Source organism: Macaca nemestrina, chromosome 1 (genome assembly GCF_043159975.1).
Source record: "Macaca nemestrina isolate mMacNem1 chromosome 1, mMacNem.hap1, whole genome shotgun sequence".
In the NCBI taxonomy this organism is placed as follows: Eukaryota; Metazoa; Chordata; class Mammalia; order Primates; family Cercopithecidae; genus Macaca; species Macaca nemestrina.
This window is the reverse complement of record NC_092125.1, coordinates 167,682,952-167,700,097: the sequence shown is the minus strand read 5'-3', so window position 1 is coordinate 167,700,097 and position 17,146 is coordinate 167,682,952. Positions and strand designations below refer to the sequence as shown.

General features: G+C 35.0%; 1 protein-coding gene across 2 annotated transcripts in view; it reads left to right on the top strand.

Moving 5' to 3' along the window:
* LOC105498452 (phosphodiesterase 4B) overlaps positions 1-17,146 on the top strand; it is a 585,501-nt gene that overhangs the window by 134,619 nt on the left and 433,736 nt on the right. For both annotated transcript variants that reach the window (XM_011770587.2, XM_011770584.2), the window contains exons 2-3: positions 4,981-5,093; positions 10,344-10,582. In XM_011770587.2, the coding sequence (XP_011768889.1) occupies positions 5,052-5,093; positions 10,344-10,582 (281 nt within the window). In that variant the 5' untranslated portion in view covers positions 4,981-5,051. The remainder of the gene's footprint in view (positions 1-4,980; positions 5,094-10,343; positions 10,583-17,146) is intronic.

Here is a 17,146-nt window from a genome sequence, read left to right as displayed (position 1 = left end):
CTCTTCAAGTCTCCCACCAGTGATTTCCATTGTCAACACCTAAAGGTAGCCACCTAGATAGAGAATCTGTTAAATGTAGTTTGCAATGTAGTCTGTAATGTAGTTTGATTCACATAGCAGAATTTAGAATGATTGGCTTAGGGCTGCAAGACATTGGTAAATAACTGACAGTATCTTTTCTCTCCATTGATCACTTATGTAGAAGAATTTTGTGCTTTTATGAGAAGGAGAAAGAGAAGTGGAGAGATACAGCAGGGAACAGAGAAGAAACAGCAGTAAAGTAGCATATACATTTAGGTGTATCTGTACATTTAGTATACATACATTTAGTGTATATATTTAGTGTGACCAGGATGCTTGAGCTTATTCTAGATCAAGTGGACATGCAGCTTGAGTCATCATGTCATTATTCCAATCAAGAGAGTAGACTATCAGGCAAGGGGACCTCACCAACAAGAGTTTCAATATGTGCCAATGAGGGTGGAACTGAGGAGACGAGCTAAGTTACTTCTCTCCAGTGTGAAAGCTCCTACTGCCCCATTAGAGGAAGGGCCTCATCTCAACACCTGCCTTAGAGAAGGCATCAAAGTGAGTCTGATTTTACCAGAGAAGCAGAGATGCTCAAAAAAGGACTGCAATTAAATGCCTAGTTAAGTAAGAAGACTTTTCCCTCTTGTCTTTAATTCTTCTACTCTGCCGCAATATGGAAAGAGCTAGAACCTGAAGATAAAAGTAGGGAGGAAGAATAAAAGAGTAGAACATTCTCTTTTCCCACTCCAAGTCCCAGACACTGACCACTGAATTAAAACAGTTACAAGATGGGAGTTACGGAATCAATCTGAACTGTTGTCAAGGAGGACAGAATAGATTTGATATTACATATGGAAAACAGTTATTGGAGAAAAATGAAGACTACTTCATATCTGTGCTCTACTGAGTTCAGAATGTTCAATAAATCAGTTACATAAGAAATAGAGTGAAAGCTTTTTGAACATCATCTCCAAAATAAAAGATATTTTTTAAATTGGAAAAAAGTAGTATTTTTTAAACTCAAAATATTACTTTTGTTTTTCTCATTTCTGCATGGTTTTGTCTAGCATGTGTCCATGATATAGAATTTTAAAATAATTATCACTATTCATTGAAATTCCTTTTAGCCAAGTGTCACTAGTACTGATAACTCTAACCTGTGAAAGGTGAAATTCACACTATTAACACAGAAGTCAGGGTCTTTTTCCTCATTTTAACCTTTAAATATCTGTTGAGAAAGGGGAAAAGGAAAAGGTGCAATTATATAAAGAATATTCTAGTCTGAATAAAACAGAAAATTATAAAGGACTAATATAAATTTAAAAGCATCTTTTAAGTGGTTAAATATAAAACCACAGGGAAAACTATTAAACATATATCAGAAATGGAATCTGCCATCACATTTATCACCTTAGAAATTTTTAGAAATACTTTGTTTTAATGAAGCATATGGTGTTTTGTTTATTCAGAAGCAAATTTTATAAGGGACAATAATCTCAGATTAAGAGAACCTGATCTGTCCTCTCACTTACAGCATTTGCCTTAAATATGAGGTATTTAAAAACTTTAGTATCTTTTAATATCACTTATTTTTGTCCTTACACTAGCAGGGAGCATGGCTCCAGGAAACTGATCAACTTAACTTGTATTACCAACATCAGAAAAAAAAGATACAAAAACCATTTCACTTAGTTTCACCTTGAAAAGATGTAAATAAGACCCAATCAGCTGTACAGTGATAGGTTAATAGTCTTGGTTTTAGAACAAGAATGTTCTGGTCTTAACCAGCAGAGTGCATGCCTTTGGGCAGGTTTCATTACTTTTCCCAAGACATGATGCCCTCACTTGTCTTGATAATTGTGCCTAGCACATTTGGTTGGTTGCTTTTATGATATCATTGAAATCATGTATGTAGAGTGCTTAAAAATGACTCAAGGTAAATCTTCCATCTCTGTTAGCCTAAACAAAAGGCAGCAGAGGTTCCTGAAAAGAATCTCCATTGTCATCTGTGAGTGAGGACACGAAACTATTTCTGACTTACAAAAACAAATTGAGATAATGCTTGCTGACCTTTTCTCAAAGTATCAAAACCAATCTAGATCTCCAAGTAGGTTCTACTCATTTATTCTTTGAATACTTATTTATTGAGAATTGCTTGTGTCAGTCACTGTGCTAGGAACTGAGGGGAGATATTTAACAATTCTGACTATTGTCAAGTTTTGGAAGCAGGTCTGTATTAGTCAGGATCCTAGTAGGAAACAGATTGTTCTCTTAAAGAGGATGAAAGAAAGTTTAATGGAAGTACTATTTACAAAGGGTATAGGCAGGGTTGAGGATAACCAAAAAGGGCTATGAAATACTAGGAGGCTAGCAACAGTGGGAAGCTGCTTCCGGTTCTACAGCTAAATAGGAAGTCCTGCAGGATCTGTGACCTCAAGCAGAACATTTTAGCCATGGCTGCACTATGACCAGCAGACTTTCCTCCTGCCCTCTGATCTTTTGCAACTGCCTCCATTGACTGAACATACCCAGGAGCCAGAGGGCTAGACAGCACCTGAGGGCCAGCCTCCCAGGGCACAGACCAGAATGGAGAAGGGCCAAGAGTGGGTCTGAAGGGGCAGATGAGGAATATCCCAGAAAATAATCAATCTATATTTCTTGCTGTTTTTGGTCTTATATAACATATGTTGGCTTTTTTCCCTAAATATAAAATAATGTATTTTTATTGTAGAACAGTTGGAAAACTGCCTTGTAACTTGTGATCCTGCTTTTTCCGAGCCAGGACATGTGTCCGGTTGAAGACACATGAATTTATACAGTAAGTTATCATACTCAAAGGATCATAAAACAAAATTATTTCCATGGCTAAGACCTTACAAAAATACTCTTGCTTCTCAAAAGATCTACTGATGTTACCCTGGACCATTTTGCTCTCTGCATGATGGCATCTTTCTACATGTGTTGCACTCTTGGCATACCTTTTTATATTTTTGAATATTGTTCTACATTATCTCCACTGAAGAAATTCAACTCACTTAGGAAATCTTCTATAACCCTTATTCCATTATTCTATTATTATCATTATTATATTATCATCATTTCACACAGCACCTTTAATATTTTTTATATGCTCACAACTTTACAGTTATAATCATTGAGTATGTATAGTTTTATATCCTGCATTTAAAACTCATTTAAATCTTGCTTTTCTTAAATTTAGGAGTTTGAACTTTTTTTTTTTTCAGGTTTAACCCTACCTATAGAGGCCCTCGATATTGACTATAACCCTGATGAAATATCTCTTGTTACTTGTCTACTTTTGCTGGGTTTCAACCAGCCTTTGAGTAAAAGCCTTAGAATTCTGCCTACTGCTGTTTGGTCAGCATTAGAGGGGCATCGTAGTTCTAATCATCCTTTCGTGTATGCCGAGGAAATTCTTTTCCTTGGCATATTGAATCAAATACCTGAAAAGCCCGTGGGGTTCTCTCCCTAGAGCACTTATAAAGGCAAAGTTTCTCCCTTCCCCCATTCTCTTATCTACTTTGTCAGTTTCACTGCCAACTCCTGCATAATGTAGTCAAATTATGTGTTAGAAATTCAACCCTGGTTTCCTGGGTGATGGTACAATGCCACTACTTAGTATTCCTAGTCACACAGCTACAATTTCATCATGTTTTTAATCTATATATATCTTCATGCTAGAGAAGCAGACTTTGTAAATAAAGCATGCATTAAGGGTTAAATGGACACAGTGAAAAAATATATAGGAGTCCTTGAGCTCAGCAATAATACAGGATATTTTTGGTACTAAGACCTTGTGAAACCATCATATGGACTAATACTTCTCGGATTTTGTATTTTTTATATTACATCTTTTTTCAGTTAAATTCTGCAAACACAATTCTTTGTGTTGTTTTGTAGTCTATTGTATGACAACTTTATATTTTAAAAATTTTATTTTAGATTTAATGGTACACGTGCAGGTTTGTTACATGGATATATTGAGTAATGCTGAGGTTTGGGCTTCCGGTGAACCCATCACCCAAATAGTGAACATAGTGCCCAATAGATACTATTTTACCTTTTACCCCCCTCCCACCCTCTTCCCTTTGAGTGTTCATAAACCAGTGACTGCTTTGCCTTTGGTTTCTACGATAAGAGTGCACCCTTAAATTCTGGTAGTGTTATTGAGGTTCTTTGTTTCTACAGTGACTTCCAATGATCTACACAAAGCAAATGTCATGAACTAGAGCATCTGTATCTCAAAATAGCTAGATTTCTGTGACTTAAACCAGGAAATTCAAGCTCTAACTACTGGTTGCTAGAATTTTCTGTGATAAATAATTGCCTACTAGTTTATGCATTAGACATATGAAAGATTTAAACTGGTGGTAAAAATGACGATTAAGGTTTTTTTCTTTCATGTATATATATTTTGTATTGGTTTACTTTTCTTTACTTTTTTGACAGTATAAAGCAGTCATATTCTTTAAATTCTGAACTTGTCATGTTTTAGCTATGTTACCTTGGCCAAATAATTGTTCTCTCTGTTCCTTTATTAGAAAAAATGATGAAAATAGTCTAACAAACTGTTGCAAGCATCAAATAAAATATTTTATGGGAATATACTTTGTAAACTATAAAGCACCTGTGTAAAATGCATATTCTTTTTATATTCTTCATGATCATTATTTGGGAGCCTAATTGTTACTTATTATTCTTACTATCTTTTCCCAAATAGCTTTGTACCAATTTCTTGGATTTTTGTATTAATATTTTGTGAAGCTCTTTTCTCAGCATATCACATTTAATTGGCTTGGTAAATTATGATGTTTGGTTTTGCATGTACATGTTACACATTTCAAATGTTACTTTAGAGAGTATGCCACATATTTTTCTTTGAGGATACAGAGCTGTTGTTTTTTTTTTTGTGTGTGTTTTCTCCTGTAGGTATTAAAAAGTGTCAGCAAAGCTGCATTGAATAACAGACATCCTAAGAGGGGATATTTTCCACCTCTATAATGAAGAAAAGCAGGAGTGTGATGACAGTGACGGCCGATGATGTAAGTTCCAAAAGGTCCCAATCATGTTCGGTCTGTTCAATAAAGAAGTCACTGGATAATTCTATTCAAAGGGCAGCTGGGGGTGTTCAACACACCACTCTGTGACTAGGTGTTTTTCTGACATGGGCATAGCCAGCACCTGGATCTGGCATTCTGTGAATTGGACAGCAGGAGCAATACCCTCTTTGCATCTTGGAAATGGGCTGAGTTTCACTTTTATGGTTTTCAATCACAGAACCACCAATCTCTAGTCTACACCCATATCCTCACTCTCAGACAATTCCTCTTTCCACACTGCTTGCATGATCAGTTCTCTGATAACTTTCTTCCACACTTTTACCCATGTACAGCTAACCCTTGAAAGTCACTTCCTGTGGTGGGGTTTTTGACAACTACTCGTAAGAAACTTGTGATATACATAGCCCCTAGGCCTTGCTATTCAAGTGTGGTCCTTGGACCAGCAGCATTAGCATTACCTGGGTGTTTATTGAGAATGCAGAATCTCAGGCCACACCTCAGACCTACAAATCAGACTATATTTTAACAGGATAGCAGAGTAAATAGGTATGTACTTTGTTTGAAAAGCCCCGATCTAAATCATCTGAAGAAATCTGTAAACTATCTTCTATAGCTTTGGATCTTGGTCCTTAATTATCTCTTTGCTTTCAACTGACCAGTCCTTCATTAGTGTGCCTTTAATTGTCTCATCTTTACCCAATTACTGTTTGTAATTGAGCTAAAAATTATGTGCAGCTGATCAGATATGTGAAAGGAAAGAAAGGAGGGAAGAAGGAAAAGTAATTTTCCTTGTTTTCTGTAATAACCCATCTTGTTAAGCTCCTATTTCACAGATGCTCACCCCGTGGGCCCTGTGGGCCCTTTGCCTCATAGCAGCAAAGCTTTGGCAGGAATGTTAGAACTAATTCTCAGCTTTCTTCTATGTTCCCTGTAGGACCCACAGTGCAGAGGGAGAGTTAGGTGTGCTATTTAGGTTCTTGCTTCCAAAATACACTCCTTTTCCATTGCCACTTCTATTTTTTTTGCATGTCAAAGAACCTAGTTAATGTGTTCTGTTCTGTCACTTGTGGCAGCATTTACTTCTTTTTTTTTTTCCTCCCTTCCTAGCTCCTGGACTAGAAGGGCATTTCCTTTAAGTTACAGTCTAAGTTCTCAGTACCAACATTGCTCAGGATATCTAAAATAAAACTTCTGGGATTTAGAAAACTTTTTTTCTTAAAAAAAAAAAAAAAAGCCTTGGGATTGTCCCTTAATACTATTTGTATACTGTGTGCACCAGTATTTTGTTTTTTGGAAGAATGAAACTGATCAATGCATTCCATCTATAAAAGATGGACAAACCATTAATTCTTTCTCATCGCATCCTTGAATAATAATCCTGATCCTCCCTGAGGGAATAGTGGGCATAGTCAAAACAAGAGGAAGGTTGCCTGCAGGAAAAATGCAATGGATATGAACATTAACCCCACCATATTGGATAAATATTACCTAGATTTGCTCTGTCCACTATGGTAGCCACTAGCCACATGTGACTGTTAAGTACTAGTCTGAATGGAAATGTGCTGTAAACATGAAATAGATCTTGGATTATGAATATACAGTGCAATACGAAGCATTTCATTAATAATTTTTGATAATATTACATGTTGCAATATCATATTTTGCATATACAAGCCTAAGTAAAATATGTTATGAAAATAAATTTCACCTGTTTCTTTTTATTTTTTAAATGTAGCTACTAGAAAACTTAACATTACACCTTTGACTCTCATTTGCATTTCTAAGCACAGAAATTATATATGCAAATATATTAGGAGATTGTTTCAAAGAAGGGAAAATAGTAAGAGTGATAATAATTACCTCCAAAAAACTACTCTTCTAATTGATGGTGACTGCCAACAATAAAAATCACAGTTTTCGAAGAAAAAATTGCTTTCATTACTGTCTCATGGAGTATCATGACATTTAGCTTTGATTGGGACTCTGACTGCCATTCACTGCTTTCCATAATTTCCATTTCTGATTTCATAAGGCTTAAAAAATTCTGTCCTGTGGTCCAAATTGAATGTGTACCAAAGCACAGTAGGAGACCTTAAAAATACCTTATTCCATTTTCTCACTATGAGTTTAACCAGAAGAATTCAAAAAGTAGAGAATGCTTCAAAAATGACTGAAATAGAAAAAACAAAAGACAAATAATAACAGCAACAAAACCTTGACTACTTAAGCACCAGCATTTCTCATCTGTACATTTCAATGGTCCCAACTTGGTTGGTTTCAATATGGGGCTATCACAAAGAGCTGTCCTTTGGTGTCCCCTGCCCCTCCTCTCTGCAAACTTCTACTTAGGTGCAGGATTTTACACTACCTTTTCCTTTGTGACAACTTTTTCAAATTTTATTGGCAAGAATATTGACTTTTAAACAAACAATTATTCAGAAACAGAAGGATAAACCAAAACTAGATTTTTCCTTAGGGATTGTTCATATTATCAGGTGAATTTTGGAAACCATGATGCATTTTAAAAGTTGTGATTTCCAGAGGTAACATTCAAATTAATGTTCCTTTCCACAAAATCTTTGAAAATTTAGGAAAAGAAGTTCAAGATCACAAATCAGTAATTAAGAATTGACTAAACTAAATTTTACTATGAGGTTTTTAGTAATTTTAGGGTAGTGGTGTATAAATTATTGGTATGAATTACAGAGTGCGAAGTAATTATGAATAAATCTGCATGAGTTAATTAGTGTTTGTAAAACAATATTAAGTTTTCATCTTGAATTTAATTTCTGACAAGCTATTCCATTATGCTCTTACTTTGTGGCAATGCATTTAATGTTAACTGAGGTCTTCTGGAACAAATCTTTTTAACTTAAAGAATGATTTTAAATTTGAAAATTCGAGCTTGTTCGCAAATTAGTGTGGGAGATATTTTGTGATAGGTGTGACTTTTTGTTTTTCAAATAACAAGTACCAAATAGTACCCATTTAGGTCACTTACCACAATTAAACCTCATTGGTAATAGTTCTTTTTTCTAAAGGAGAAAAATATCTGATAATCACATTAGGAGGCTAGGGTGGTTGGTGGTTTAGCTACATGATAGGTATCCTTATTTCTGTTCTTTGGCATGGTGTTTCTTACATAAGAGATAAAGTATATATTCAAGACTTTGCGTTCCAGATAACCAGTGCTTTCTTTACATGCATATTTGGAACTAGACTGATTTACAGTTATGATTTCATTTAGTTTGTTCTTAAATCTCTTCAGGAAGGTGTTATATATTTTGTCTCCTGAAGTAGTTTGTCTTTCAAAAAATAAGCATATATATTAGTTTTTCCCTTTAGCTTCTAATTTACACATGTAGACACACACACACACACACCATACAGTAAGTGCCAGACCTACAATGGATTTAATATAATAACTAATTACTAAACAGTGAAATACTGATACATTCCCGAATGTTTCAAACTCTGGAAAATTTTAAATTGTTTTGTCTTCTTCCTGATACTGAACTGTGGTTCTACTGAATTTCAAATAAATAGTATTTTAAAATTATAAGTCAAGCAAAGAAAATATAATGGTATCCCATTTTCTGGTATGGAGGGTGGGGCTCCTGAAAATTGTCAAACCTGTTTTTGCCCCGATTTCTATCATCAAAATATAGTCTTGCATGCCTCAGATAAGTATAAATCACTAGATTATATGTTCTGTGAGAAAAGATACCATTCCTCTTTTTGCTATTGTATCCTTCTTAAACAGCACAGTGCACAATAATAATAGATGTGTGTCAAATGTGTGTTGAATTAACACAGTTAGATCCTCAAACTTGAGTTAATTATCCTTGTATGAATTAGGATAGGGGCCATGGAGTGGAGGAGCGGAGGGTAAAGAACTTTGTTTAAACTTTAGGAGGTCTAGTCGCAGGTTTCCTAACTCGAGTCTGAAGGGCTAGTAGGAAATACCTGTCTTTAGGGTCACAGAGTAATTTTTAGGTGAGAGACTAGCCCGATACTAGGACTTCTGTTATTCTCTGCTAGCCAGGTGTGGACAGTGAAAATTCTAACTTTTAAACCTTAAGTTGGTATCAGTGGCCATTGCAGGACTATAACATTTTCTGTTTCAACTGGTATGAATGGTACACCAGGAAGAGGCTCATTAGGGCCTCCCGCTCCCAACAATCTCAGGACCCATTGTCACCAAAAGATATGGGAAGAATAAATAACTTGTATCATTGAGTATAGCACAATGTCTTTGTCTTCTCACAAAGTATATGATTAATGTCAGCATTAGGGCATGTACTTGAACATGGCAGTTCAAGACTGGATAAAGTATACTTCTTTTTCTGAATTTTTACACAATTTGACCAAAAAATTATATATATATATATAGATATATATCTATATATATGTATCTCCACTTGTAAGAAGACCTTTCATAAGAACATAACAGTCACCTCTAATTATCAACATTCCACTGTTCTAAGATACAAAATATTTTTACCTTAAAACACTGAATGGCTGGGTTCAGTGGCTCATGCCTATAATCCCAGCACTTTGGGAGGCCGGGACAGGCAGATCACCTCATGTCAGGAGTTTGCGATCAGCCTGGTCAACATGGTGAAACCCCATCTCTACCAAAAATACAATAATTAGTCAGGCGTTGTGGCGCGTGCCTGTAGTCCTATCTATGTGCGAGGATGAGGCAGGAGAATCACTTAAACCCAGGAGGAAGAGGTTGTAATGAGCTGAGATCACTCCAACCTGGGTGACAGAGCAAGACTCCGTCTCAAAAAATAAATAAATACATAAAATGCTGAACAAGAAACTTTATATTTTCTCATAGTTTGTTCCCATAGTTGAAGAATGATAACATTGATTTCCAAAATATATTTTTAATTTTAGCTAATATCATTTTAGCAAATTATGAAAAAAAATTAAAATAGAAAGGAAAGAAGGAGGCCTCCAATCCACATGCTACAACTGGTAAACATTATCTATATGCCTAAAAATCTTGAGGAATATGCACGGATAAGTTTATTCCAAAAGCTGAGAATCAGCCTCTTCTATTGTTTTCTCTTAAGCTTTTGACATCAATGTTAGATTCTGATTGTGAGATAATCAGGACATCATAAGTGACAGCTTGATCATTTAGTTTCTTGTTTCACTCCATTTAACATTTGAATTTCATTTTCTTTCTCTTCTTTCTTTCTTTCCCTGTGGTTCCTCCAGAATGTTAAAGATTATTTTGAATGTAGCTTGAGTAAATCCTACAGTTCTTCCAGTAACACACTTGGGATCGACCTCTGGAGAGGGAGAAGGTGTTGCTCAGGAAACTTACAGTTACCACCGCTTTCTCAAAGACAGAGTGAAAGGGCAAGGACTCCTGAGGGAGATGGTATTTCCAGGCCAACCACACTACCTTTGACAACGCTTCCAAGCATTGCTATTACAACTGTAAGCCAGGAGTGGTGAGTAACCTCAAAATCAAATGTCAGTTCTAAATTTTTATTTTCCAATTTCTCCAAACATGATTTCATAGTATTAAAATGTGCTTTTCTGTGAAATAACTAAGACGATTGACATTTTGAGAATTTGTTTCCCCTTAGAATCAAACATAAGGTCTTGTAAACAGTGGAGATATTTTCTAGTTCTTCAGAGTGGAAGGAACATGCTTCATTTAAAGCTACTGAGGAAGGAATGAGATACATTTACATTAACGTAAAGGGATAGCAAAATTACTGCTTATGATCTAACTTTTTAAAAAAGAGCTATACAGTGTGCATCAGTATTTTTTGACTTAGAAAAACAAATTACATGAGTTACTATATGTATATGATATTCTTATTGCTGAACTCTACACTTATCCCTAACTTCTCTTTATTATCATCCCATTTTATTAATCTCAGTTTGTGATTATCTATAAAATAAACACTTCTTTGTAAATTGAAAGAGTAATGAAAATTGTGCTGTGATAGATGCTGGGACTATTTTGCAGAGTCTATATTTATGAAAGAGGCTATTTTAAACTAGTGTTGAAAAGTTAATAATCTTACAATTGTGGTTATCATGCCATGACTGCTTCGAATATGTGCTTTATTATGTATTTAATAATTAGTACATTCTCACTTTTTCTCTTCTGTTTTCCTATATCATTTTAAAATACTTTTTCAAGAATTATTGGCTTACATATCATGGAGATTTATCATGAAAATGAAAAATAATTTCTCGGTTTGATATGATTTTAAATTAATAATGTGTTGCTTTTAAAATAGCTTTTTGTTTAAATAATTTATCAAGCTGAAAGACTAAACATTAAATTATTATACAACATTATTCTAGTAAATCATTAAAAATCTATGATTTTTATGGTGTACCATGTACCTCTGCCACATGCTGAGCTCTCCAGGGCTGATGACTAGCCCAGTATGTGCTCTTTGAATAATGATATACGGCATCTTGACATCCTTTAGTTAATGTTTACCTGACACATTGAGAATTAGATCACTGAAACTCCAGGTATCATAGTTAATAGCATCAAATATTTAATCAGACAATCCGTGTGATAGAGAATCATGCTAAAACATTGTAAAGAAAATGGATTAAAAATTTGAGAGGCACTGTCTTATATCTTCTGTTCAGCTGAATTAACATTATATAACAGTCATAGCCAATCATGGAGAACTAAAAGGGGTAGGGCTCCCCTATAGGGTACTCAATCACATGGCTTATGTGATTAGTCTTGATTTTGCATCTGTATAATTACAGATTTGGAGTCTTAAAGATTTCTAGATTTATTTTTCAGCAAGTTGGCAGTGATACAATTCTACCAGTTGTTAAAGTATTGAGATGTTTTCATACCAGTTGGTAAATATATGCTTTCTTGAGCTCTCTGATTGCCCCTACTACTATCCCAGACTATTCTCCAGAAGTCTCCAGAATTCCTCACAATCTAAAAGCAAAGAGGTGAAGACTGGCACAGAGGAGTCTGGTTTTGGTGGGTGCTGGTGCTATATCTGTTGTTAGATAATTTTGAAAAACACCTTGGATAAAATGTACAGTGCCTTGTAAAGTTTGAGTTCATTTAATTCAAAGACATTTTGGAAGTTGTAGAATTGTTCCTTCCTTAAAAATATCAAATCTAGACCCTGCCATTTGGGGCATGCTTGTTTATCTTTCCTAGTTGAATGTTTTTATTTTTAAAGGCGGGCAATAATATTTGTCTCATTGGCTATTGTGAGGATCAAATGAGGTAATCTATCTAAGGTTTTTTGCTTAGTAAAATGCATTCGGTAGGTAATCAGCAAATGTTGATTTTTGTCTTCTTGATCATTATCCAATAAAGATTTTTTGGAAATTAGAAACCATGTCTCAAGTATCAGTAGCCTTATTCTGGGTGTCAGTATTTTAGGGTGAAATGGAAAATTTAGCCATTATTCATGTTCAATAGTCAGTGAGCACCACATATTAGTAATTCATTTATAACATGCCTGTTTTATTTCAATTGACTGGCTACTTTTTAAAGTATGAGAGTAGAGTATGCAGTTATCAACTCTAAATTTATTTTTAAATATAAGTAACTAAAAGCGTTTCTGAACATCTCTTGAAAATCCGGCTTCCACTGAAATACTGATAGCTGAAGACTGGTGGAATTATTGGTGAAGGAATCTGATTAAAAAATGATTTGACTAGAAGTGAGGAAACTGGGTTCAAATTATGATCATTGCCATCAACTTGATGAAAGTTCATAGAGATAAGGAGTACTGCCTGCGACTATGTGAGAGAAAGAATTGTGCTTACCACTTAGAGTACCAAGAATATGGAATCAATTTCCATGCCAAGACCAGCAATGAGCAAATGTTTTCTGTAAAGGACCAGATAGTAAATATTTTAAGTTTTATGAGCTTTGCAGTCTCTGTCACAACTACTCATCCTTGCTGTGATATTGTGAAAGGAGCCATAGCCAATGTGTAAACAAGTAAGTGTTGCTGTGTTCCAATAAAACTTTGTTTACAAAAACAGGCAGCAGGCTGGATTTGGCCTGCCAGAGTTTGCTGATCCCTTTCTAGACTAGTAAACATCTCTAAGACATGATTCTAGGATTTGATAATTGCTTTTACAGTTATCAAGGACAAAAACTGACTTTGAGGTCCTGGCTGATGTGCTAAATAAGTCATAAATATGGGACGATGTGTTCTAGATCAAGCTATCAAAGACAGTGAAATAATTTGATTCAGTTCTAGTGAAAAGTATTGCTCAATTTTATGTAAAGTTTTATCTAAAAACATTAACATGATTTTAGGATGTGTTTATTTGGAGAAAACTGGCCATCGTTACAGCAAAAAGACCTGAAATATCAGAATAGTAGTTTTATTTATCATGGAGCAAGAAAGAGTTAGAAAGGACTCAAGCCCAGTTTTATTGGGTGATTTCCATTTTGTAGCCTTTCAGATGAGTTTCTATTATAATACAATCTCCAAAAGACAGAAATGAACAAACAATGGAAATGGTAATACCTACATTTCAGAGTCATGAGGAAAATTAAAGAAAAGGTTTGCTCTGCATATAGCACAGTCACTTGTTCTTAATGGTTATTTTGATGTTATTATTATTGTGATTTTTATTGTTAAATTTAGACTGAGCAGCCAAAATTATGCATTTTCTATTATTGGAGGTTTTAGGGAAACTTTACCTCCTGAGTTCTTGGAACCAACTTGGACATATGATGAAGGAGGAATTCAGGTATGAAAGCAAGATGTTATCTTTAATAGTGATAAAATTGATATTGAAAATATAATTTATGTCTGTGGGCAAGTGGGTTCCTAATATTGAAACCTATAATTACATAGATGCTAGACCTGGGCAGGATCACTTCACCTCTTACACACACATATATAGAAGGCCTACCCCTACAAAACTTGTAGCATGGAGGATCTGTAGAAATCCTACCCACGTGAGAAAGTAGAGGGAAGGACTGAATTGTACATGGCCAGTTTCTCCTTCTGAAAACACCAACAAAGATAAAATTATTCATTCTCCCTGGAGAATAGCGAGTAAGGCGGCAGAAAGAGGCTGGAAATGTGATGCTGGTGGCATTCTGGACACTTGCAAGGCATATCAAGCATTTCCCAGTTTTTAAAATCTTTTCACCTTAACTTCAGGGGCACATGAGGGATGTGGCTGTTCTTTAGAGGAAGATATCGGGAGTATACCAGTACCGACTTACCGCCATCTTTGTGAAGCTGTTCTCGCAATATCAACTGCTGCCCTTTTGTGTATTCCCCCGACCCCTGCCGCCAAAAAAAAAAAAAAAAAAAAAAAAAAACTGAATTCAAAGTTTCCTGCTGTTGTAACCTGAAGTTCAAAGAAATGAAGTTCTCAAATTTATCCTCTGTGTATTCTTGATTTTCTCATTTTGTTAGCAGGATCTTGAAGCGTGGTTTAGAGGGAGGGTTTCCTAACCAGCTGCAGCCTAAGTCATCTTCCGCTGTAAAGGCTGTAGTTTCGTCAGACCCTTAGAAATTGTATTAGTATAATACCAAGTCTCTGATGGACTTCACTTTTTAAATAGTTACTGATGTACCAAATTTATCAATGCAATTCTGCATAACCAAATTTAGATAATAAGCCAATTCTGGGCCGCGAAATCTAAGTTAATCTATAACTTTAATCTTCTTACATGAGGATCTTAGAACACTTTACTTTTTCAAGTCCTTCGCTGTTTACAGTTTGTTTTTATGTATTTTAATTATCTATCTCTCTCTCTATATATCTTACCACACAATACATTAGCATTTTTTTTTTTTTTTGCATTCACCGTTTGATTTGGATTTTCCCAGATATTTACCAATATTTTTGGTTTTAATTCCTCCTCATATCTTAGACCCTCTGCTGGGATTACTTGCCTTTTTGCCTGAAGTAAATTCTTTAGAATTTATTTCGGTTTGTCTGAAAATATCTTTACTTTATTTCAACACTTTGAAACTATTTTTTCCCTGCTTTTTGTCTTCTGTTGTTACTATTAGGAAATCAGCTATCACTCCAATTGTCTTTCTTGTAGATGACCTGTCATTTTTTTTTTTTTTTTTGTCTCTGGATTTGGGCAGTTGAACTTTACTGTGCCTAAGGGTGGATTTCCTTTTATTTATCTTATATAAAATTTCCCAGACTTCTTGAATATGTGAGTTTATATCTTCCTCATCAGATCTAGAATATTCTTTATCATTATCTCTTCAAATATTTTATCTGCCAGTCTTTCTCCTCTGCCTTTGGACTTCTTACTAAATGTATTTTTTAAACTTACTTCTTTATCTTCCATTTCTCTTAATTTATTCCACTTTTTTTCTCATTTTGTCTTTCTGGGCTGCATTCTGATAATTATTTCTAATCTGCCTTCGAGTTTGCTAATTTTTTTTCAAATGACGTCTCATTTGTTATTAAACCTATTATATATATTTTTCATTTTGATTATTGTGTTTTTTAATTTTAAAGTTTTTATTCATGTATTAAAAATATACTAGATAATCTTATGTGGTTTTCTATTCCCTGCACGTATTCACTACCTATTACTGCATAACAAATAATCCCAAAATTTACTGGCTTAAAATAACTAATTTTTTATCTCAGAGTTTCTATGGATCAGGAATCTAGCTGTGGCTTAGCTGTGTGCCTCTAGCTCAGGTTCTCTCACAAGGATGGAATCAAGTAATTGGCCAGTACTGTAGTCATGTACATGGGTGGAAAGGTGGGCAGATCTGCTTCCAACCTCACCAACATGGTTGTTGACTGGCTCAATTCGTGGCTCTGGCTGACTAGAAATACCAATTCCTTGCCATGTGGGGCTCATAGACCCATGTGAAGGCTATTTATAACATGCTAGTTTGGTTTCTCCAGAGCAAGTGTTTTGGGAAAGAGAGACCAATAGAAAGTGAGCAAGACAGAAGTCAAAGTATTTTGACAACTTAATCTTAGAAGTGACATCCCATCACTTTTATATATTCTGTTCATTAGGTCTTACACATGCACAGGGGAGGGGATTCTGCAAAGGAATAAATAAGGAGGTGGAGATCACTGGAGATCAATTTAGAGGTTGTATATGGCTTTGCAGATATTTTCAAGCTTTAGAAAGCAAGAATAGTTATTTTATTGTTTTGCTCATTTTAGTATCTAAAGTTTTCAGTGATTCTATTTTTTATTATCTTTGTTTCCTGATGGTTTTTGCTCATGCTTTTAAAAAACTTTATTAAGAAAAATAGCCAATGCATGCTGGGCTTAACACCTAGGTAATGAGTTGATAGGTGCAGCAAACCACCGTGGCACATGTTGTATGTAACAAAACTGCACATCCTGCACATGTACCCTGGAACTGAAAATTTAAAAAAAAAAATTCCTTACTACTATTTAAAAAAACTTTATTAAAGTAAAATCAGTGTGCAAAAAAGTATACATATCATAAGAGGGCATGTTGATAAAATTTCACAAATTGGACACAACCACAAAACCAGGAACAAAATCAAGAAACAAAACTTTACTAGTGTCTCAGAAGCTCTTCTTATGCACCCCATGAACCCCTATGCCATCACTACCTCCTCCATACATCTAACAACATCTATTAGTTTTGTCTGTTTTTGAACTTTACATAATGGAATCACATAATGTATACTCTTTTGCATTTCACTTATTTATTGCCCTCAACATTAGGTTTAAGAGGTGTGCTTAATTGTATTGTGTACTGCCACAATAAATTAAATGTCATTGAAACATTATTTGTAGGCACAATTTAAGGTATCAGAATAAGGTTCATCATAGAGAATTTGCACTTGATTCTACCAGGTCTATAGGGGCATTGGGGCATTGGTAGATTGATTAGAGGGTTTCTCAATCATCTGGCTGAAACATGATCATAATCTGTGAAGGTCCATTGTCTATGACCCCACACCCTCAACCACTGGCCCTGCTTGAATTATCACTGAGGCTACCCTTCTGGCAGTCTCCTGGATGTACAGTAGGGGTGTTTACTTCTATTTTACCTTTGC